Source organism: Phacochoerus africanus, chromosome 1 (genome assembly GCF_016906955.1).
Source record: "Phacochoerus africanus isolate WHEZ1 chromosome 1, ROS_Pafr_v1, whole genome shotgun sequence".
Taxonomy (NCBI): domain Eukaryota; kingdom Metazoa; phylum Chordata; class Mammalia; order Artiodactyla; family Suidae; genus Phacochoerus; species Phacochoerus africanus.
Window position 1 is genome coordinate 13,749,556 of NC_062544.1, and position 20,998 is coordinate 13,770,553.

Below are 20,998 nucleotides of genomic sequence, written 5' to 3' on the forward strand. Positions count from 1 at the left end.
AGAGTACATGATGTGTAGTAAGCACTCAATATTTGTTGAATTAGCAAAACAGTGATGAAACTACCTAATTCTTCTTAACTGCACCAATGTGTTGACCAACTACAATAATCAACCACTTCCCCGTTGATGAAAAAATCTCTCACAAACATCACTGCAGTGATTGTCTAGTATACAGACGCTTGTTTAAACATTTTTGTAGGATAAGAATCCCGTTTGTGGGGGAATCATTGATCTGAACAAAATGCGACCTAAAGTCCCTTCCCTCTGGAATTTCATAACTTCAAAACACTCAAGATTAATTTTTCAGCTTGTGTGAGAGCCACTGCCTGGCACGTTGCACAATGACCACCCCCCCCCCCCCTTACATATCTCCCTGTAGAAAGCCGGTGCTTCCCCAGACTGTCTAGATGCAGCCCAAACACTGTAATAAACAGGCTGCCAGCATCCTTGGTGACCAACATCTCCTGTACATGCCACAGTAGCAGTTTAGTCAGCACCTGTGGAAGGCAATTTTCAGGGAGCCACGGGTCCATACTGTTGATTTATTCAGCAGAAAGGGGGAAAAGACAGAAGAGTAACAGATGTCCAAGGACCTGAGCTGGGAGATGATGCTGAGGAAAAAAAAAAAAAAAAAAAAAGGAACCTGGATAAGAGCAGAAATGGGGCTTAGGAGTACTTTTGAGTTCCCCAAGAAGTGATGTTGTAGAGCTCTATCTGAACTTTCCAATGGAAAAGTCTTTCCAGAAAGGTGCCCTTCTGCTTATTTCATTTTTTTTTTTCGCTCCAAATGTATTTAATAAATCTCTGTTATGTGTCAGAGCTGTGCCAAGACTGGGAGGAAACAAATAGGCAGGACAGACTGTCTCTCTCCACCATCTTGGAAGTGGAGAGAGATCCATCAAGGGGTCTGGCGCTGACCAATACGAACTGCTGGAGCTCTTGACTTTGTTTCCACCAGAGAACAGAATGTGTGTCCCAGTCTCTGCTTCTTCTTTCATGAAAAACCCAGCTCCAGTTCTCTCCATGAATGGAGAACTTGGTCAGAAATCTTTCTCTTTGAGTATACCACAAGCAAAACTTATCAACACACATGGAGCATACTTCCTTTTTCTCCAGGAGCTCCTGCCCACCACAGGCCTTGCTGTGCTGAGCAGACTTCTTAGCTGAGGCCACGGAGAGCTGTGCAGTGATGTTTACTATTACAGAGTTAAAATTCAAAGACGTGTAAACTTTGAGACTCAAAGGGGACCTTTGAGACCGTCTAGTCCTATCCCAGTAGTTTTTCAGCCTTTCATGGGTGAAAGACCTCCTTGAGAATCAGTGGCCCTTTTAGACTTCCTGTACCCAAAAAACAAAAACAAAAAGCAAAAAAACAAAAAATCCTACATATCTCAGTACATAATTTTCCCTATCTTTCTAGAAGCTTCCTGCACTCATCATGTAACAATACCCTGGAATTCCAGAGACCCCATGTTAAATGTCCTACTCTCTATAAATGCCCATGTGAGTGCCAATATCCCTATACAGTCTCTGAGTTGGGTGGCCCTGTTGGCTGGAACCCAGAGGAAATGTCATGCCTATCTAATTCCAGTTCAGATCCCAGTTCAATCCTCAGGTGAGATAGTTATCTTCAGAACATGGAAACACTCTGCTCAGTGGCCAAGGACAGACTCTCCAAAGCCAGTCAGCTGACACATCTCAGAGTTTGCAATGAAGACAACGCCAAGGCCCCAAAGGAAGTGGTTGGATCTGGTGGTGCAGGAAGGGACCAGCCCGGAGGCTGTCAGGATTGCTGCCCATTGGTGACGTAGCAGAACTCATACTCGTAAGGGTCCTCCATCTCATATGCGTTCTCCTCAATGATATAGACGTTGTCCTCTGAGTTCATCCCCTCCGCTACTGTATTTGATAACCCCGGGGGAGGGAGGTTGGCCAAAGTGACAAGGCTGCGGAAATAAAACGCTTGAGTTAAGCATGTCCCAGGCAACATACCGTGGAGTTAAGAGAATGGATTTTGCTGAAGAGATAGCAAGGCAGTATCTCATCCCTGATCAGGTCTTGACTAGGGGTGGGGGGGTGGGGAACGACACTAAATAACCATGAAATAGTCTGGGGCATAACTGAACAAATTGGAATTAATCCAAATATTCTTAAGTATCAGAATGGCACTTGGAGTTCCTGCCATGATGCAGTGGGTTAAGGATCCTGCGTTATCTCTGCAGTGACTTGGGTAGCTGCAGAAGTACAGGTTGGCTCCCTTGTCCAGTGCAGTGGGTTAAGGATGCAGCTTGTGGTGTAGGTTGTAGCTGCAGCTTGGATTCAATTTCTGGCCTGGGAATTTCCGTATGCCCTGGGTGAGGCCAGAAAAAAAAAGGGGGGGGGGGTGTTGTGTTACCGAAGAGAATATCCTTATTCTGAGCAAGTAGAGACTACGGTGTTTAGGTGAACTGTCAAGGTGTCTGAAACAACTTTACAAATGGTTTAGAAAGAAAAAAAAATTGTGTGTGTAAATAGAGAAACAGATAAACATGACAAAACATTAAATGATGTTTTAAGTGACAGGTTCTACTGTTCCAGACACTATTTCAATCATTCTGTGGGCTTGAACTATTTCCCAAGTAAAAGATATAAATGTGCTATGGATCCAGTGGGATTTGAATTTGTTTTTTGTTTATTTGTTTGTTTTGTCTTTTCTAGGGTCGCACCTACAGCATATGGAGGTTCCCAGGCTCGGGGTTTAATCAGAGCTGTAGCTGCCAGCCTACGCCAGAGCCACAGCGATGTGGGATCCAAGCCTTGTCTGAGACCTACACCACAGCTCATGGCAACGCCGGATCCTTAACCCACTGAGCAAGGCCAGGGATCGAACCTGAAACTTCATGGTTCCTAGTCGGACTCTTTAACCACTGAGCCACAACGGGAACTCCGGGATTTGAATTTGAATCTTAACCCCGCTGCTTACCACCCATACGACCTTGGGTAAGTTGGGCTTGCTTTTCTCGTTTATTCATTCAAGAACTTTTTAGTAGGTCACATACTGTTCTATGCATCATGAGACAGAACAGTGAACAAAATGCAAAAATTGCACAGAGGCTGTCTATTAGTAAACTTTGTGTCTCAGGGTCCTCATCTAAAAAGTGGGAATAATAAGTCCTCTGTCTCACAGGGTTTCTGCAAGGAGCATTTACTCATTCACTCTTCAAATATTTATTAAATGCTTAGTAAGGAACAGGTGTGTGCTAGATAATACCATTGTCGATGCGGCAGGCATGTTCCAAATTTTCTATGGTGTTTACATTTACAGGTGGAGAATGTTAGCCAAATAATAATTTCATACAAAATGAGCGCATATAAATAGTATCCCATTTCACATTTCACCGTGTTTTTGTTTTTGTTTTTGTTTTTTTAGGCCACACCCATGGCCTTCGGGAGTTCCCAGGCCAGGGATCAAACCTGAGCCACAGTGACAATGCCAAGTCCTTAATGACTAGGCCACCAGGGAACTCCAAATTTCAACTCTAATAAATAATACTAGCACAGATAATATAAAGGCTTTGGTAATTAAATATTTTATTTGGTCTTATTTGACTTTCTTACTGCAGACTATTTTGTCTTCATAATTACACTGTCTAGACTTAGTCTAAAATTATTAGTGGTTTAGATAGCATTCAATGGGCAGAATCACTTTTTCTTGAAATATACTGCCTTCTACCCATGTGCTAAATGGCATTGAAATCTAAAGTTATGTAAGCTACGTGTATTTGGAACAGGGCTCTGTGTGAGTGCATATGTATACTGTAATCAGGAATAGAGGCTAAGACAGCAATAGAATAGACCAGTAGTTCTCAACCATGTTTGTACATTAGAATCACACAGAAAGTTTTTAGAAAAATACCTATGCTTTGGCCTCATACCCAAAGACTCTGATTTATTTGCTCTTGGGTTAACAATAGTATGCTTAGGTGCCCTAGGTGACTTTAATAGACAATCAGAGTTAAGAACAGCTAGGCTGGGTTGTAAAAAGCACTGAGAGTAGGAGTTCGATTGTGGCTGAACAGTAATGAACCTGACTAGTATCCATGAGGACATGGGTTTGACCCCTGGCCCTGCTCAGTGGGCATTGCTGTGTAGGTTGCACATGTGGCTCACATCTGGTGTGGCTGTGGCTTTGGAGGGCAGCTACAGCTCCAAATCAACCCCTTGCTTGGGAACTTCCCTGTGCCATGGGTTCGGCCTTAAAAGCAAAAAAAAAAAAAAAAAAAAAAAAAAAAAAGCCCTGAGAGTAGACTTTGGGTTTCCTATTCACTTTAATAAACCAATGGCCACCCAGAGCCTAGACATAACTGCTCAATCAGCTGAAGGTTCAGGGAAAAAGCCCATTAAGACAGAAATCAATAAGCCTTTCCTATCAATGGGGAGATAAATTCTATGCCATATAACTTTAGGATTAAAGAAGGGAGAGGGATCGAGAATAAAAGAGAGCAACATGTTAAATTTACATTTCATAAGGACAGGCCTAATGCAGAAAGAAGGCAGTAAAAACTTAGATCCCGAAGTCTCAGGGCAGGACTTCCAAGAGCAAAGATCAAAGCCCAGATTAGAGCGGGGGGCCTCCAGGATTCCCACCTTCACCTCTCCCACCCACTATTCTTACCTTGAATTTTGTAAGTTGTCCTTGCTATCAGAATACCCTAGGTAAAAAGGGAAAAGAAAGTCAATTTAAAATGCTTTCATAGGGGGTTCCCATTGTAGCACAGCAGAAACAAATCCAATTAGTATCCATGAGGATTCAGGTTCCATCCCTGGCCTCACTCAGTGGGTAGGGGATCCCACATTGCTGTATCTGTGGTGTAGGCCAGCAACTGTAGCTCTAGTTCACCCCCTACCCTGAGAACTTCCCTATGCCAAAGGTGTGGCCCTAAAAAGACAAAAAATAAAATTAAATAAAATAGTGATTTTATAAAATAAATAAAAAATAAAATCGGCCAATTGAAGCCAAAAAGACTTGTTTAGGGAAAACTGGTCCACCCGTTAGATTGAATTAAGTCAAACCATCAGTGTATGTCTTGGTTTATGACATAAACTATGCTAGAAAGTAATAAAGATGCACTTTTCACATTCGACACATACTGGAAGCACCTCCTACGGGTCTGGTAGGATGCTAAGCACCAGGGATGCAAGGGTGAATTATTAGCCCTGACTTCACAAAGCTTGTGTTCTAGTGAGGGAGGCATTTGAGAAAAAAATAAGGCAAAAAGATAAATAGGGAAACAAAATAATTTCAAATGGTAATGTGATAGAAAAGCATTGCAGCAAAATGGATGGACTTAGAGATTATCATACTGAGTGAGATAAATTAGACAGAGAAAGGCAAATATTATATGATACCACTTATATATGAAATCTAAGAACTAGTACAAATGAACTGACAAAACCAAAACAGACTCACAGACATGAAAAACAAACTTACGATTACCAAAGGGGGTTGGGGGAGAGATAAATTAAGAGCATGGGATTAAGACATACACACCACTATGTATAAAATAGATAAATAACAAGGACCAACTGTATAATAAGATATGCAGTATCTTATAATAGTCCATCGTGGAATCGAATCTGATAAAAATATATACAACTGAATCACTTTACCATACACATGAAAATAACACAACATTGTAAATCAACTATATTTTAACTAAAGAGAAAAAGAAAAGTAACAATACTTTGGAGCAGATACACAAGAAGGTAATCAGGAAAGAATTCTCCAGAAGAGATGATCTTTAAGCTCAGTTCTGAAAGAAGAGAATGACTACTCAGCCAAATGAAGAGCCAGCCAGCATGAACATTAAAGCCCTGCTAAAGATGGCGGTGAGGGGCTGAAAGTGAAACCATGGCTAGAACAAGACAGCGGCACAAGAGAAAAGTCTGAGAGGGAGGCTGAGGCTGGATCCTACAGGACCTCGTAAGCCACCATCAGGAGTTTGGATTTTATTGCAAGATATAAGAAGCGAAGGCCAGAAATACAATGAGGTTGGGTTTTAAGAAAATCACTCTGGCGACCATGCAGAGAATGACTTAAAAGAAGACGTAAAAAAAATGAGTTAAATAGAATAAGGTGGTGACAGAGAGGTGCCAGAGAATGAATTTTACATGCCTTTTGGAGAAAGATTTTGCAGGACTTGAAATTGGATTGCATGTTGGGAGTGACGAAAGAGAGGATTTCAGCATGGCTTCTGCTCTCCTGCTTAAGCAACCAGAGAAATGAGAGTGAAACACTGTGAGGAAGAGGACCAGGGAGGGGGACGTTGGGTTCCAGGAAGGTGGAGTATAGACCCTCGAGCTCCACTGCAGACACACTGATATGCGAGACGTCGAAGTGGAGATAACCATTGGACCGCTGGGCCATCAGGACCAACACTCTGAGTGGTGGAGAGAGAAATTAAGAATAGCATTTAAGGGAGTTCCCTTCATAACTCAGCAGTTAATGAACCCCACTAGGATCCAGGAGGAGGCAGGTTCGATCCCTGGCCTCGCTCAGTGGGTCAAGGATCTGGCAATGCCGTGAGCTGTGGTGTAGGTCACAGATGCGGCTCAGATCCTGCATTGCTGTGGTTGTGGTGTAGGTCAGCAACTGTAGCTCCAATTTGAACACTAGCCTGGGAACTTCCATATGCCATGGGTGTGGCCCTAAAAAGCAAAAAAGAAGAAGAAGAAGAAGAAGAATGGCATTTAGGTATACGGGAATATAGGTCTTCATCACCCACAGGGTATATGGAGAGAGGAAAAGAGCCGGCCCTGGGAAACCTCAACTCTGAAGATCACACATAAGGTGAGAAAATAACAAAAATGACTGAAAAGGAGCAGCCAACAAATGGAGTGGTATTTCAGAAGCCCAGAGAAGGAAGGCTACTCTAAGTGAGAGTCAACTGAGGTGAAGATTGCAGACTATAATGAAGACAGAGGTATCTATTGGATTTAGCAGAATGGAGGTCACTGGTGACCTTGGAACTATTTCCATGGCACTTCAGGTGTAGAAGCTAAATGCAGGGTTGAAGAGTGCAGAGGGGTGAGATGCAGAAACAATTTCTCCGAGAAATACATCTGTGAAGGAAGAGCAGAAAAATGGGAGTAGCTGGAGACAGAGGTGTGGACCAGAACGTATTTTTATGCTAATAAAACATAGCATAAATAGAAATAGAAGAGAGAGATGGTTCTGAGGAAAGTGATCAAAGGAGAATGAAATTGTGGCTGGGGCAAAGCAGTTGAAACCGGCCTTGAAGACATCGGTTCAGGGGGAGTTCCTGTTGTGGTACAGTAGAAATGAACCTGACTAGGAACCTTGAGGCTGCAGGTTCAATCCCGGCCTCGCTCAGTGGGTAAGGATCCAGCATTGCTGTGAGTTGTGGTATAGGTCACAGATGCGGCTCAGGTCCCAAGTGACTGTGGCTTAGGCTGGCAGTTGTAGCTCTGATTCAACCCCTAGCCTGGGAACCTCCATATGTCACGGGTGCCACCCTAAAAAGCAAAAAAAAAAAAAAAAAAAGACTTCGGTTAGAGGAGTTCCCATCATGGCTCAGTGGTGATGAAGCTGACTAGTATCCACGAGGATGTGGGTTCAATCCCCAGCCTTGCTCAATGGAATAAGGATCTGGCGTTGCCGTGAGCTGTGATGTAGGTTACAGATGCAGCTTGGATCTGGCATTGCTGTGGCTGTGGTATAGCCCAGAAACTTTCATATGCTGCAGGGGCCACCCTAAAAGCAAAAAAATGAAAAGAAAAAAAAAAAACCAACAACAACAAAAAAAAAACACTTCAGTTCAGCGAGACAGGAGGGAGGTTTGAGTAGCAGTGGAATGTGTGATGCTTGTCTCAGAGAGTGCACTAGAAAGACACAGGACTGCTGGGCTTTACTGAGTGCCAATGCATAGCTTTGATGTCCTGACTTAAAAACCTCACACCTAAGTTGTAAGATTTTTCTCCAGCAATTTCTTGGGAAAAGACTGCAAATTGAACACAACTGTTGCATTGATTCTTTGAAGTAGCTCTCTTTTGGGGGTAATCTATGGGTGGGTACAAAGCATGACTTCCCCCACTCCTTGTTACTCTCCTTTCATATCTTTTACACAAACTTGCATGGTCCCTAAACTCCCAGCCTTGGAACAATTCCTGCTGCCCCTCTGAAAAGACCATGCCTGAGAAATAAAGAGGATAGAAAAATACAAGAAGGTGGGAGAAAATCTTTGCAAGTGAATCAACTGAAAAGGGATTAATTTCCAAAATTTATAAACACCTTCTGTTAGCTCCATACCAAAAAACAAACAACCCCATCAAAAAATGGGCAGAAGATCTAAACAGACAGTTCTCCAAAGAAGACATACAGATGGCTGAGAAACACATGAAAAGAGGTTCAACATCACTCAATATTAGAGAAATGCAAATCAAAACCACGATGAGGTAGCACCTTACACCAGCCAGAACAGCCATCATCCAAAAGTTTACAAACAATAATTGCTGGAGAGGGTGTGGAGAAAAAGGAACCCTAGTACACTGTTGGTGGGATTGTAAAGTGGTGCAACCACTGTGGAAAACAGTATGGAGATTCCTCAGAAAACTAAACATAAAACTACCATTTGATCCAGCATTCCCACTCCTGGGCATCTATCCAGGGAAAACCACGACTCGCAAAGACACATGTACTCTGATGTTCATTGCAGCACTATTTGCAATAGCCAAGACATGGAAACAACCTAAATGTCCATTGACAGAGGAGTGGATCAAGAAGAGGTGGTACATATACACAATGGACTATTACTCAGCCATTAAAATGAATGAAATACCAGCATTTTTAGCAACATGCATGGACCTAGAAACTATCATGCTAAGTGAAGTCAGCCATACAATGAGACACCAACATCAAATGCTTTCACTGACCTGGGGGAAACTGAAAAAAGGAGAGACTGAACTTCTCTGCAGAACAGATGCTGACTCACAGATATGGAAAAACTTATGGTCGGAGACAGTTTGGGGGTTGGGGGATGTGCTTGGGTTATGGGATGTGCTTGGGTTATGGGATGGAAATCCTGTGAATGATCATTATACAACTATAAATGTGATAAGTTCATTTGAGTAATAAAAAAATAAAAATACAAAGAGGATGTGATATTCATTGTTGTGTTTCCTAATAAACTTGGACAGGATATTAAATAAACTAAAAACATTATTTTCTTAACAGAAGGTAAGAGAACAGGTACTAGAAATCAGCCTACCTGAATGAGAATTCCAACTTTGCCACTGACTGATTCTGAATCCTTGATAAACCTTGAAAGCTTACTCTAAGTTGTACTCCCCTCAGCCATTAAATAAAGATAAGAGTACTCCCTACATTACAAGATAGGTGGTGATGATTATAGATGCAAAACATTTAGCATAATGCCTGCCTGTTACATGGAAAGCAATGAATTAAAATAAGTTATTATATTTCTAGGGTTTGGGACTATTAAAGAGCATTTATTCTAATCACCCTTAGGTGTAAATAGAGACTAATATTTCTATCTAGGTTTGTGTTGGTTCCCATATTAAGGTTCCCATATTAACAGTTCCTTATCAGAAGGAGAGTGTAGTGGCGTTTTCCCTTTGTGGCTCAGGGGAAACGAAATTGACTAGTAACCATGATGATGAAGGCTCCATCCATGGCCTTGCTCAGTAGGTTAAGGATCCAGCATTGCTGTGAGCTGTGGTGTAGTTCGCAGACACAGCTTCAATCTGATGTGGCTGTGGCATAGGACAGCAGCTATAGCTCTAATTTGACTCCTAGGCTGGGAACTTTCATATACCATGGGTGCGGCCCTAAAAAAACCCAAAAAAAAAAAAAAGGAGATAGTAGCATCATCCAATGACTTACATTTGAAAATTAAAGCACTGGAAATAAGAATGAAAGCCAGCCCAGCAGAGACCCCTACTCCAATGTAGAGGCCAGTTCTGGTGGTCACATCCATGCCTTGTAATTCATCAGCTAGTGTGGATATTTCCTGTGGAAACATGAACAGAACTTCAGTAAATGGCCAGAAATCGCCTCTTGACATATGTATTGGAGCATCTCTTTCACAGTATCACAGGAGTTCAGAGATCTTGAAATGACTCTCAATCTGTCCCCCTTGTAGATAAGTCTCAAAGAAAGGGATTAGTTGAAACTTTAGAGTGAGCAAGGGAATAAGATGTGACTTTTTGTGCTGGGGGTAGAGAAGGAGCCTTAGTAAGTGGACTTCCCTCTCCCCAAACTAAAATGGGCTTTGGAAATTCCCCCTGTGGTGCAATAGGTTAAGAGTTCAAATACAGTGGCTCTGGTCACTGCTGAGATACAGGTTCAATCCCTGACCCAGCACAGTGGGATAAGGATCCAGTGTGGCCACAGCTATGGCATAGATCGCAGCTACATCTTGGATTCACCCACTGGCAAGGGAATTTCAGAATCCCCTGGTATTCCTAGGAAATTTTGGAGTGATCTCAATTTGGTGTCTTGCCATGAAATCCCAATTTTCACAGAAAGACAGTGATTTAAAAGCTAGGACTTCGCATTTCCTGGTGGCTTAGTAGGTTAAGGACTTGGAGTTGGCACAGCTGTGGCTCTGGTTACTGCTGTGTCTCCAGTTCAATCACTGGCCCAGGAAATTCTGCATGCCACAGGTGTGGCCAAAAAAAAAATTAAAAAAATAAAAATGAGGATTTTTCAGCCAGTCTTGGGTTCAGATCCCAGTTCTATTACCAAGAACTTGTCATCTTGTAAAGTTATTGGGAAAATTAAATAACGAAAAGCACAAAATGCTTGGTTTGGAGCCTGGTACTTGATAAAACTCAATCAATGGTAGATGTTATAGCTATTGCTCTATTAATTTGAATATTTTGTTAACTCAGAGTCACATAGAAAATCCTGCTTCTAAAATTTCAGTTCATGTTCCTCCTTTGAAAAGAATAATAGCAAACATTAAAAAAAAAAGTTAAGGAATTAATTCTATCATTTATTCAAAAGACATTTACCACAGGCATGCATCATGCAAAGTAATGTGCCTTTAGCACTGTGAGCACACAGAGGTACTTAAAAGGTGGTCCTTGATTGCAAAAAGTGCAAAACAAACACAAAATGTTGAGCCTCAGTTGTGACACACAAGTCGGAGGTTGAGTCAAATGAATGCAGACTCCTGGGTACGTATGTCTTTAAAGAGTTTAAGGCTCTGCTATTGGCTTGCTTCCCAGCAGTTTTTCCTTTTACTCTGAAAAGGTGGGATACAGTAAAATTGTGGTTAATTGAAGTACTGCTTTATTTTTAATAAGACACGTACGTTTTTGGCTTAGAATATTCCTGGCTGGTGTCTTATCATCAATAAATAAATTTAAATAGATGACCTTTTTCATTAGGATTGCAATAGAAACAAAGAGAAACATATTCTGGGGAGATGGAGGGTGTCCGAACCCTCCCCAGGGGTACACGGTTGTGCAATTTGAGAACAGGGACAAAATGCTCATGCTTCTTCCTTTTGGTTTTCCGGCACCTACTGTGTGCCAGGCACTTCACATGCATCACCTCACCCCACCCTTACAACAGACCTCTGCAATTACAACTGTCATCAGCAACATGTTATAGCCAAGGAACTGAAGCCAAGGGAGATGAAGTCACTTTTCCCCCAGGAAAGAGTGGGCAGGAAGGAAACTGAAAGCCATGCTTTCTTTTCTCTGAGTTGAACCTGAGGTCAGCTCACACACACACACAGTTACTTACTGTTTGGTTTTTACCATAGAGGGTCTCCAGGGTTTGTGTCTCTGCCACTAAGAAGAAAAATAGCCATAGAAGAGTTGAGTGTTTTTCTTTTTATGAATTTTTAAAAAAAATTTTAAAGATGCCTATATCTACCCGAAATTAATTCTATGCCATACTCTTTACACTAATTAACTGGGAGACCAACAAGACTTATCAAACACTTACAAATCAACATTAGGATGACCCCTTTTTTTTTCATCCAGATAATGAACCCAACTGCTTATGTTCTAGGACATGGAGACTTCTGTCAGGAAGATCTATTTTGAATTTGTGGTTTGTTGTGCTCACAGGGCCCTAAAGGGACCTGCCGAATTGCAACAACAATGATAACACTCAGGCAGGCATTATTATAATTAGACTATGAAAGACAATGAAAGTTAATTTTCTTGAAAAAGTTTAACATTTGCTCACTGAGGAAGACAGGCTATTTAGTTGCCTAAAAATAATTATAAGCATAACGATAATTTACCCTGACCAGACACTGTGCGAAATCCTTCAAGTGCAGTATCTCTTGTAGCATTCAAACAACTGTCTTAAAGAAGGGATTACACAGAGAAAGCAACTGAGAATTTGGAAGTTAAGGTCACACCGCTTAGTGAAGAACAGAAACGGTCTTGCAATTTAGGTCCACATAGCTTTAAGTAGACACTTCAACTTTGCTGCCTCCCATGGTGCTCACCTGGGCATTGTCGCTGCTAAGCCCCTCACCTTGCCCAGCTGCTGGCTCACTTGCTTTTCTTTTCTTTCTTTTTTTTCTTTCTGTCTGTCTGTCTCCATCTTTCTTTCCTTCTTTCTTTCTTTTTTTTTTTTTTTTTTTTTTTTGCCTTTTAGGGCTGCACTTGCAGCATATGGAAGTTCCCAGACTAGGGGTCGAATTGGAGGTACAACTGCCGACCTACACCACAGCCATAGCAATGTCAGCTCCAAGCCATGTCTGCGTCCTATACCACAGGTCGTGGCAACACCAGGTCCTTAACTCACTGAGTGAGGCCTCAGATCAAACCCGCATCCTCATGGATGCTAATCAGGTTCATTACCACTGAGATACAATGGGAACTCCCTCTTTTTTTAATAAAGCATTTTTTAAATTTTAATTTCTTTTTTTTTTTGGCCATGGCCTGTAGAAGTTCCCGGGTCGAGGATAGAACCGGAGCCACAGCAGTGGGATCTTTAACCTGCTAAGCCACAAAGGAACTCCTCTTTCCTTTTTATTCATTTATTTATTCATCTGACTAACCATTCAATGAACATGTACTACACCCCACTCTATGTCAGGCACAGGGGACGGACGGAAGTGTGAATGCGATTGGCACAGGCCCTAATCTCTAAAATCAAGAGATTGTCACTTTGGGGAAAATTACACATGCTTACTCATTTTCCTGGCTGAATCAGAAGCTCTGAAACTTCTTAAATGTCACAGTTTCTGGTAGCCCCCAAACCTAAACCTTTTAATGTAGAACTCCTGGTTTAACAGACGCTAATTTTAATATCTTAAATGCATAATCTTTGCCTAAAATTATTCTTTTAAAGGAAAGGTAAGAGATTATCTTCCACTTACTTTGCTCCTATTACCCAGAAGGAATTTAAAAACCACATTGCTGCAACAACTATATAAACATGCATCTTAACCATACATGACATTTTCCAGCGTAAATCCAGATTCTGCTTTCCTGTAATTATTTCCTTGGCCTAAATAGTAAAACTGTCCAACTTTTTTTTTTAATTTTTTTTTTTTGCAGTGAAAATGATCAATAAAATAGAACACTGTTGGGTTATCACACTGTGTTTACATAGGCAGCCATCAACCAAAGTGGCTGGGACAGTTGGAAGAAGTTAGTGTTTTTCTAGAGGACCTAAAACTTGGCTGGGGGTGGAGCGGCAGTGGGGGTGGGATGCAGTGGGCTTTAAAGTCTATAAATTTAATAGTTATCATCTAGCATCAATTATGGGCCAGACATGATGCTTAGCACTTTACATGCTCAATATCCTTTAATCCTCATCGCAACAGGAGGTACCATTATTTTCCCATTTTTCAAATGAAAAAGTGAGTCTCAGAGAGGTACTTTGTCTAAGATCACACAGCTATTAACTGGCAAACCTGAGATTCAAAGCACGTCTATCTCCAGAGCTAAGGATTCATCCATGACCTGGTGCTGCCTTCTTCAGGTGGAAAAGAGATGGCATTTGTTCTGTCTTCAACGTGGGTTTAGGAGTTTCCAAGACCCTTGGAACTCTTACTTGCTAAGGCTCCTCTCCACTCGATAGCAAACATATTACATATGCTCACATTCCACCTTCCAGAAAAGGTAGGTGTAACTACACACAAGTTGATATGCAAGTAACTAACTGATGTAATGTTATATATTATGGTCATGCCATTAAATACTAATAAATTTTGACTTTTCATGTTCATATTTTGGAGCCATTGCCTTTTCAAAAAGTATTTCTCAGGCCTTTGAAATGCTCTGAAGATTGTAGGTACTATGCCTACATTCCCAGATGTAAAACATGGCCCATTTCTATTGCCCTAAAGGAAGGAAACTAATAAGTAAAAACTAAAGGGAAGGTCATTTCTGGTTATGGCAAAGACATCTCTAAAAAAAGGCACGTGGGAGTTCCCATTGTGGCGCAGCGATTAACGAATCCGACTAGGAACCATGAGGTTTCGGGTTCGATCCCTGGCCTTGCTCAGTGGGTTAAGGATCCGGCATTGCCATGAGCTGTGGTGTAAGTTGCAGACGCGGTTCGGATCCCGTGTTGCTGTGCTGTGGCGTAGGCTGGTGGCTACAGCTCTGATTGAACCCCTAGCCTGTGAACTTCCATATGCCGCAGGAGCAGCCCAAGAAATGGCAAAAAGACCAAAAAAAAAAGGCACTTGTCTTGTGAGTAAACTATCTCCCCATTTAGGAAGGTGTGTGAGCATAGCAGCAAATGCCCACTTGGTGGTAACATTGTAAAAAGCATTGAAAGATGGGAAAATGAGACCCCTGAAGCCCCTTCTCAGTCTACACTTGTAGGATTCTTTAAAATATAACAATGGCATGCAATAAATACCTGGTATGATTTGATTAGTGTGATCATCTGTTTCTACCGTATTTAATTTCCTCAGTAATTAACATAAGAGGTGTTGGCTGCCAACGACTAAGGCACCACCAAATTCAGTGCTGAGAGAGCTGACATTAATATCTATAATTTAAAACTAACATCTGAGCTCTTGCTCTGAGCAAGGTGCTATGCTGAGTGCGTCCTATACAGGGTCACTCCGATCTGTATAATGGTCTTATAACATAGACACTGGGATTACCCTCCAGGTAGAGGTAAGGAAAGTGAGCCTCACAGAGTTTGAGCAACTTAACTGAGTTCATACAGCTATTACAAAAAGCTGACATCGGCACCCCTCCCGCCGGCCACTAAGCACTTAACCACAAGCCCATTCCACCTCTGGAATGGGATACTGGCAATAACTAAAATGTTTTGAGGAGTTCCTGTTGTGGCTCAGCAGTTAATGAACCCAAGGAATATCCAGAGGATGCAGGTTCCATCTCTGGCCTTGCTCAGTAGGTTAAGGATCCGGCGTTGCCCCGAGCTGTGGTGTAGGTCTCAGACATGGCTCAGATCTTGTGTCGCTGTGGCTGTGGCTGTGGCTGGCAGCCATAGCTCCAATTCGACACCTAACCTGGAAACCTCCATATGCCATGGGGGTGGCCCTAAAAAGACGAAAAAAAAAAAATTAAGTACTGTGCGACCATCAGACACTGGGCTGAGCACTTTAGGCACACTTTCTTATTAAAGTATCATCAGGTTGGACTTATGAAATGTATGTAATTAGGATTTGGAATTTACCTATTATTATCTTCATTTTACAGAATGAAAGATGGAGCTCCAGAGAGTTTAGGGAGATAAGGGACTCTGGGAGGAAACATTTAAGATTAACCGCCCTTGATCAATATGACCTGAGGTCTGTTTTTCTGATACTATGTTTTCTTTCGTCCATGGAAAAGTCCTTGTTAAATTACTTGAAGAATTTAGCTGCTCCTCCTGAGGTCAGAATGGAAGAGGTGGGGCTTTATTCTAGTTAGAAGGGATTGTTGATATCACCTAATCTGATTACCCCGGACATGGACTGGAGCCAGTTTGTGACAAAACATCACCAGTCCAAGAGTAAATTAGAAAATAATAAGACAATGTAACAAATTTTTCAGGAGGTTAAATTTATTTAATTTAAAAGTGTCTGTTTTTAAAGAATGCAGGAATGGGCAGTTCCCCGTGTGGCTCAGCAGTAATAAACCAGACTAGGATCCATGAGGATTCAGGTTCAATTCCTGGCCTTGCTCAGTGGGTTAGCATCTGGCATTACTGTGAACTGCAGTGTAGTTTGCAGATGTGGCTCGCCTCTGGCATTGCTGTGGCTGTAGTGTAGGCTGGCAGCTACAGCTCCCATTCAATGCTTAGCCTGGAAGCTTCCATATGCCGCAGGTGTGGCCCTAAAAAGCAAAAAACAAACAAACAAACAAAATCAAAAACAAAAAACCTCAAAAATGCAGGGATGGCGATAGTAGAAATTTTTCTTCCCTTATGTGGCAAAATAGGCAGATCATCAAAATTCTTTGGGGGGTTGGAAATTTTACTGGATCGTGAAATCCAAAAGTCTCTGAACCCATTTCTTGGTGAGAAGAGGAAGCTGCAATCCAGAGAAGTGAAAGGCTTTGGCCCAGGTCGGAGGGCTGCTTTTAACAAATTTGGAATCCCAGTCCTGGGCTCTGTCTCCCCAGCACAAATTTACCTCCCCTGCTCCCCTCACCTTAGACACTATCTCGGGTGCACAGAAATGTCCACGCCTTCCCTCTTGAACTGTTTTCTCATGCTTTCTCCATATTCAAAATCCTCTGAACTCAGAAACCAGTGAAAGGCTTCCTCCTACGTCCCATGTGTAATTACCTGAGCCAGGTCCCCGGGTGGTGAGCATCCTCGGCACCGCTGCGGTGACGTTCCTCCATGGAGTCAGAGCAGTGGTGACCCTGGCTAATGTCAGAAACCAACATAAGGATGAAGCTTCTCTGAGGGCAGAGAGCTCGTTTCGGGGAATCAAAGGGGCAGGAGGAAAAAAAAAAGGGAGAAATACAACAAATGAAGAGAAGCACACACTCATCTTCCAAACCCACCAGAAAACCTTCGGGGCGAGTGTATGACACTCAAAATGTTTGACATTGTCACAGTCTAATTGTTAACAAGAGAACTTACAGCCACAGTAAATGCTTTTCGTGAGACATCTCATAAAATCCTTCCCATGGCCCATAGGGTAAGTAGAGTTGTATTTTATAGAGGAGGAGGTGGCAGAGTTCAAATAACTTGCTCAGAACTACACAGCCAGGAGTTCCCATAATGGCTCAGCAGTTAATGACCCCGACTAGCATCCATGAGGACTGGGGTTTGATCCCTGGCCTCGCTCATTGGGTTGAGGATCTGGTGTTGCTGTGAGCTGTAGTGTAGGTCAAAGACATGGATCGGGTCCCACGTTGCTGTGGCTCTAGCATAGGCCAACGGCTACAGCTCCAATTTGACCCCTAGCCTGAGAACCTCCATATGCCATGGGTGCAGCCCTAAAAAGACAAAAAGACAAAAACCAAACAAACAAAAAACCCCACACAGCCAATAAAAAGCAGAGTCAGATTTGAACTTAGCTCCATCATCCATAAAACATGCAAGCATATGTGCCCCCTCCCGCCTCCACGGGCAGTCCAGGGGTTCTCAATCTTGGCTGCAGAAGGGGGACAATCACTGGGGGTAGATTTTGTAAAACTCCACATTTCAGGCTGTACCTCCAGAGACGCTGATTTCTCTGGTTGGCGGATGGAGCCCAAGTACCTGTAGGAGTTAAAAGTCTCCCCGGGTGGTTCTAATGATCAGTCAGGTACTTGAATTACCCGTCTAGGCCTTTCCTCTGTTCTGTGGATCCTAACCATGAGTTTCAAAATAGAGGAAAGGAATTAAGCATGGCTGGGCATTGTCGGTGGGAACTGTTAAACTCGAGGTCTTAACCCAAGGGCTGTAACTGGGGAGATCAGATGTGAGACCAGTCAGTGCATTTACTATGACCCACAGGTGAATCTCATTCAGAAAGAAGGTCTGCAAAGTCCACTCACCTGGTTGGATGACCAGCTCCAGGTTTGTTTTTTGATCATTCATTAGGCCTGGGAATTGGACCCGGCAGCAATAGATCCCACTGTCAGCTAACGTTACTTTCTCTATGGTCAAGGTCACATCTCCTTTGTGGACATTCCTCTTTAGCAGATATCTGCTGGATGTCCGATACTTCATATGCCTTCCATCAGTGCTCAGCACCAAACTGTGACATTCAAACATAGGGCAGGGTCCCTTGCCCCAGCACACAGGCACAAGATTCTCAGGGGTAGCTGGAGAGTAGGTGCAGGGCAGATGAGCATCCTGACCCACGTCAGCCACGTAGACCCCTTCCAGAGATCCTGGATAAAGAGGGAAAGAGAGCAAGATGCAAGCAATGAAGGAGGTTGGTCTATTTCAGGAAAACGGCAAGCCATGCCTTGTAGAAGAAAGAGGAAACCGCCACTGCTATCTTGTGTAGAGAAGAGCTCACTGCTGATTTGCAGACCCAGGGGCACCACAATCACCAGAGAGCCTGTTCCAACACGGACACTGGGCTCAGCTGCTAGAGTTACTCATGCATTAGCTCTGGGGTGGAGCCCAAGAATTTGTTTTCCTAGCAAATTCCCAGGACTTGCTGATATGGCTGCCCTCAGAACCTCACTTGAAGAACCAGTGCCCCCGGAGAGAACTGTGGCCTGGCCCTGCAAACAGCGGAAGGCACGGCTGATGGAAACAGACAATCAGCAAAGGGGTCACTATCAGCCAGAAAGAGAGCTCACCCATCTGGACTAGTTGTCTGTTCACCAACACAGGGCAGTTGCCCTAACACAAATCAAGCACCAGGCACATAATGAATAAAAAACTTTGGCTGGAGTTCCCGTCGTGGCACAGTGGTTGACGAATCCGACTAGGAACCATGAGGTTGCGGGATCTATCCCTGGCCTTGCTCAGGGGGTTAACGATCCGACGTTGCCGTGAGCTGTGGTGTAGGTCACAGACACGGCTCAGATCCTGCGTTGCTGTGGCTCTGGCGTAGGCTGGCAACTACAGCTCTGATTAGACCCCTAGCCTGGGAACCTCCACATGCCGCAGGAGTGGCTCAAGAAATGGAAAAAAGACAAAAAACAAAAAACAAAAAAAACAACAACAAAAAACTTTGGCTGAATAAGAAGGTAGTGTACAGCCACCCTGAGGTTAAAAATTGCCATTTATACATATAGATCTAAACATCCAAATAGTATTAAAAGTGTGTGGAAACTCTTCTTTCTCTCCCTGCTCTTTCCCACTTCCTAGCTCCCTTTCCCAGAGTCTATACATTAAGAAGCAAGGTGCCTTGTTAGCACAGTAGGTATCACATCAATCTCATATATAAGAAGCATTCATGCATTTTCCCCTCCCTGCAGTACACACACAAAAACAGAAGTCTAACATACTGGTTATTCTGTACCTTGCTTCCTCCAATTAACATTATAACTTTGACACACTTTGTATCCTTACGTTTCATCAGCTAGCTCTTTGTAGCAGTGATGCATCACCATTTATTTACCCACTACCTTGTTAATGGACACTTAGTTTACTTCCAAACCTCTGCTCTTGCAAACATTCCAAGGACCATCCTTGCTTCTCTGTCTTGCACTATCTGATTGCAAAGATCCAGACTTACTTGTGAGGAGTAGCAGCAAGGGCAGGACACAGTCAAAGGAAAGATGTGAAAACATGGGTTCTGAAGAAGAAACATCAAAAAAACAGGTCTGTGTAGGTGCTGCTTTACTGCTCCCGTCGAAATGGGTACTTCCAGCAACTCTCTCCCCTCCCCACTCACAGGAGCAGTGGCCACCGTCCCAGCTGCAGGCCCCGCGTACCAGCTGTCTGACTGCCAGTCATCTCTCTCTCTTGGCACTGTTAAATCTGATGGTAGTGAAGGAAACCCCAGCTCTCTCTCAGGCTGCACTGCACACATCCTGTGAGGGCTCTGACGTTTATAAGGTCAGTATCAACAAAGAGGAAGCAATACTCAGGGGAAGAAGAGTGATACTCATGCAAGGGTCTCTTGGCGAGTGGAGTGAGCCAGTAAAATAACAGTCCTCTGTCTCAAATGGACAGTGTCCATCGGGAACGCAAGGGAGAAACATGCCACCTGGGTCTTCAGTCTGTCCAGCCAGCCAGTTGGTGAGTCCCGTGACCCACGTTCATGAAGCACCTGCTAGGTGTCGGGCACTGGACTAAGAACTGGAAAAAGGTACCATGAATGGCCTGTTCCTTATCCTCACATGCTGGGGCCCTTTCCATTCCGCTCATGAGCCTAATTCTCAGCCTTGCTCTTATACAAATTGGACTGTCGTATAACCTTGCTGGATCTGTCTCCTCATTCATAGAAATTTACATAATGAGGAAACAGTGTTTGAGGTGATCTACACACAGCTGCCTGCTCGACTCTTCTGACTTGAACCTTCACCTTCAAGCTTCAAACTCTTCCACTTCATCTACAAACGCTTCCACTTAGGAAAAATACCTTCCTTTCTGCAATGTTTCTGTCCCCCTCCTATGGGGGGACAGAGGGGACCTCGATGCTCTAGTTCCTCTCGTGTATACCAAAGGTCCCCTCTCCTCCCACCCCAGGGGCTTCAGGCATCACGTGTCAGAAAGTGATGAGTTCCAGTCACACTCTCCATCGCTGAGTTCACAGGTCTGACCCAGTTTAGCCCTGGGAGGGTGACTTTTGTCTGGGAACCCTCAAAGCCAGACGTTATTTACAAAAGGGAAGTGAGTGTACAGACAGTTTCTGAAAATCCTGAGTGACCTTCCTCCTCTGTCTTCCTTCCCTGAATTTCTTTGGCACTGGCTGGAAGCTATATTAAATGTATTTGATATAAATACCCAGCTTGTTCCGTGTGTGCACTTTCACAGTGGCACGGAGCTAACAGTTACTTGAGTGATCATGGTTTATTTCTTTACTGTAGAACTAGGGAAACTGAGACCTGAAAAGACTGATTGGCCCAAAGGTACATGATTGGCCATTTCAAGTAAGAACGTGAGTCCCCTAAGCGCCAGACATTTTCCACT

General features: G+C 43.2%; 1 protein-coding gene across 3 annotated transcripts; it reads right to left on the reverse strand.

Annotated features, from left to right (window-relative positions):
• Nucleotides 1-157: 157 nt before the first annotated feature.
• Nucleotides 158-19,931, reverse strand: HAVCR2 (hepatitis A virus cellular receptor 2). Of its 3 annotated transcripts, none has more exons than XM_047775373.1 (8): nt 19,758-19,912; nt 19,599-19,658; nt 17,956-18,294; nt 16,751-16,834; nt 11,774-11,820; nt 9,902-10,028; nt 4,655-4,691; nt 158-1,946 (listed from the first exon to the last, which is right to left on the reverse strand). In XM_047775373.1, the coding sequence occupies exons 2-8, from the start codon at nt 19,651-19,653 to the stop codon at nt 1,784-1,786; spliced, it is 852 nt and encodes a 283-aa protein (XP_047631329.1). In that variant the 5' UTR covers nt 19,654-19,658; nt 19,758-19,912; the 3' UTR covers nt 158-1,783. The 3 variants fall into 3 exon arrangements, with proteins under 3 accessions (XP_047631329.1, XP_047631242.1, XP_047631414.1); XM_047775286.1 differs by having other exon boundaries at nt 19,798-19,903; XM_047775458.1 differs by lacking the exon at nt 16,751-16,834 and having other exon boundaries at nt 19,798-19,931.
• Between the last annotated feature and the right edge of the window lie 1,067 nt (nt 19,932-20,998).

Bases quoted from the DNA above. Each gene is read 5' to 3' on its own strand.
- HAVCR2 (XM_047775286.1), bottom strand. From the start codon at position 19,819: ATGACTGGCAGTCAGACAGCTG. The intron at 16,835-17,955 runs GTGAGTGGACTT...TTCTGACATTAG, and splicing joins GGAGCTGGTCATCCAACCAG to CCAGGGTCACCACTGCTCTG. The intron at 4,692-9,901 runs GTAAGTCATTGG...CTTTTTACCTAG, and splicing joins CAGTGCTTTAATTTTCAAAT to GGTATTCTGATAGCAAGGAC.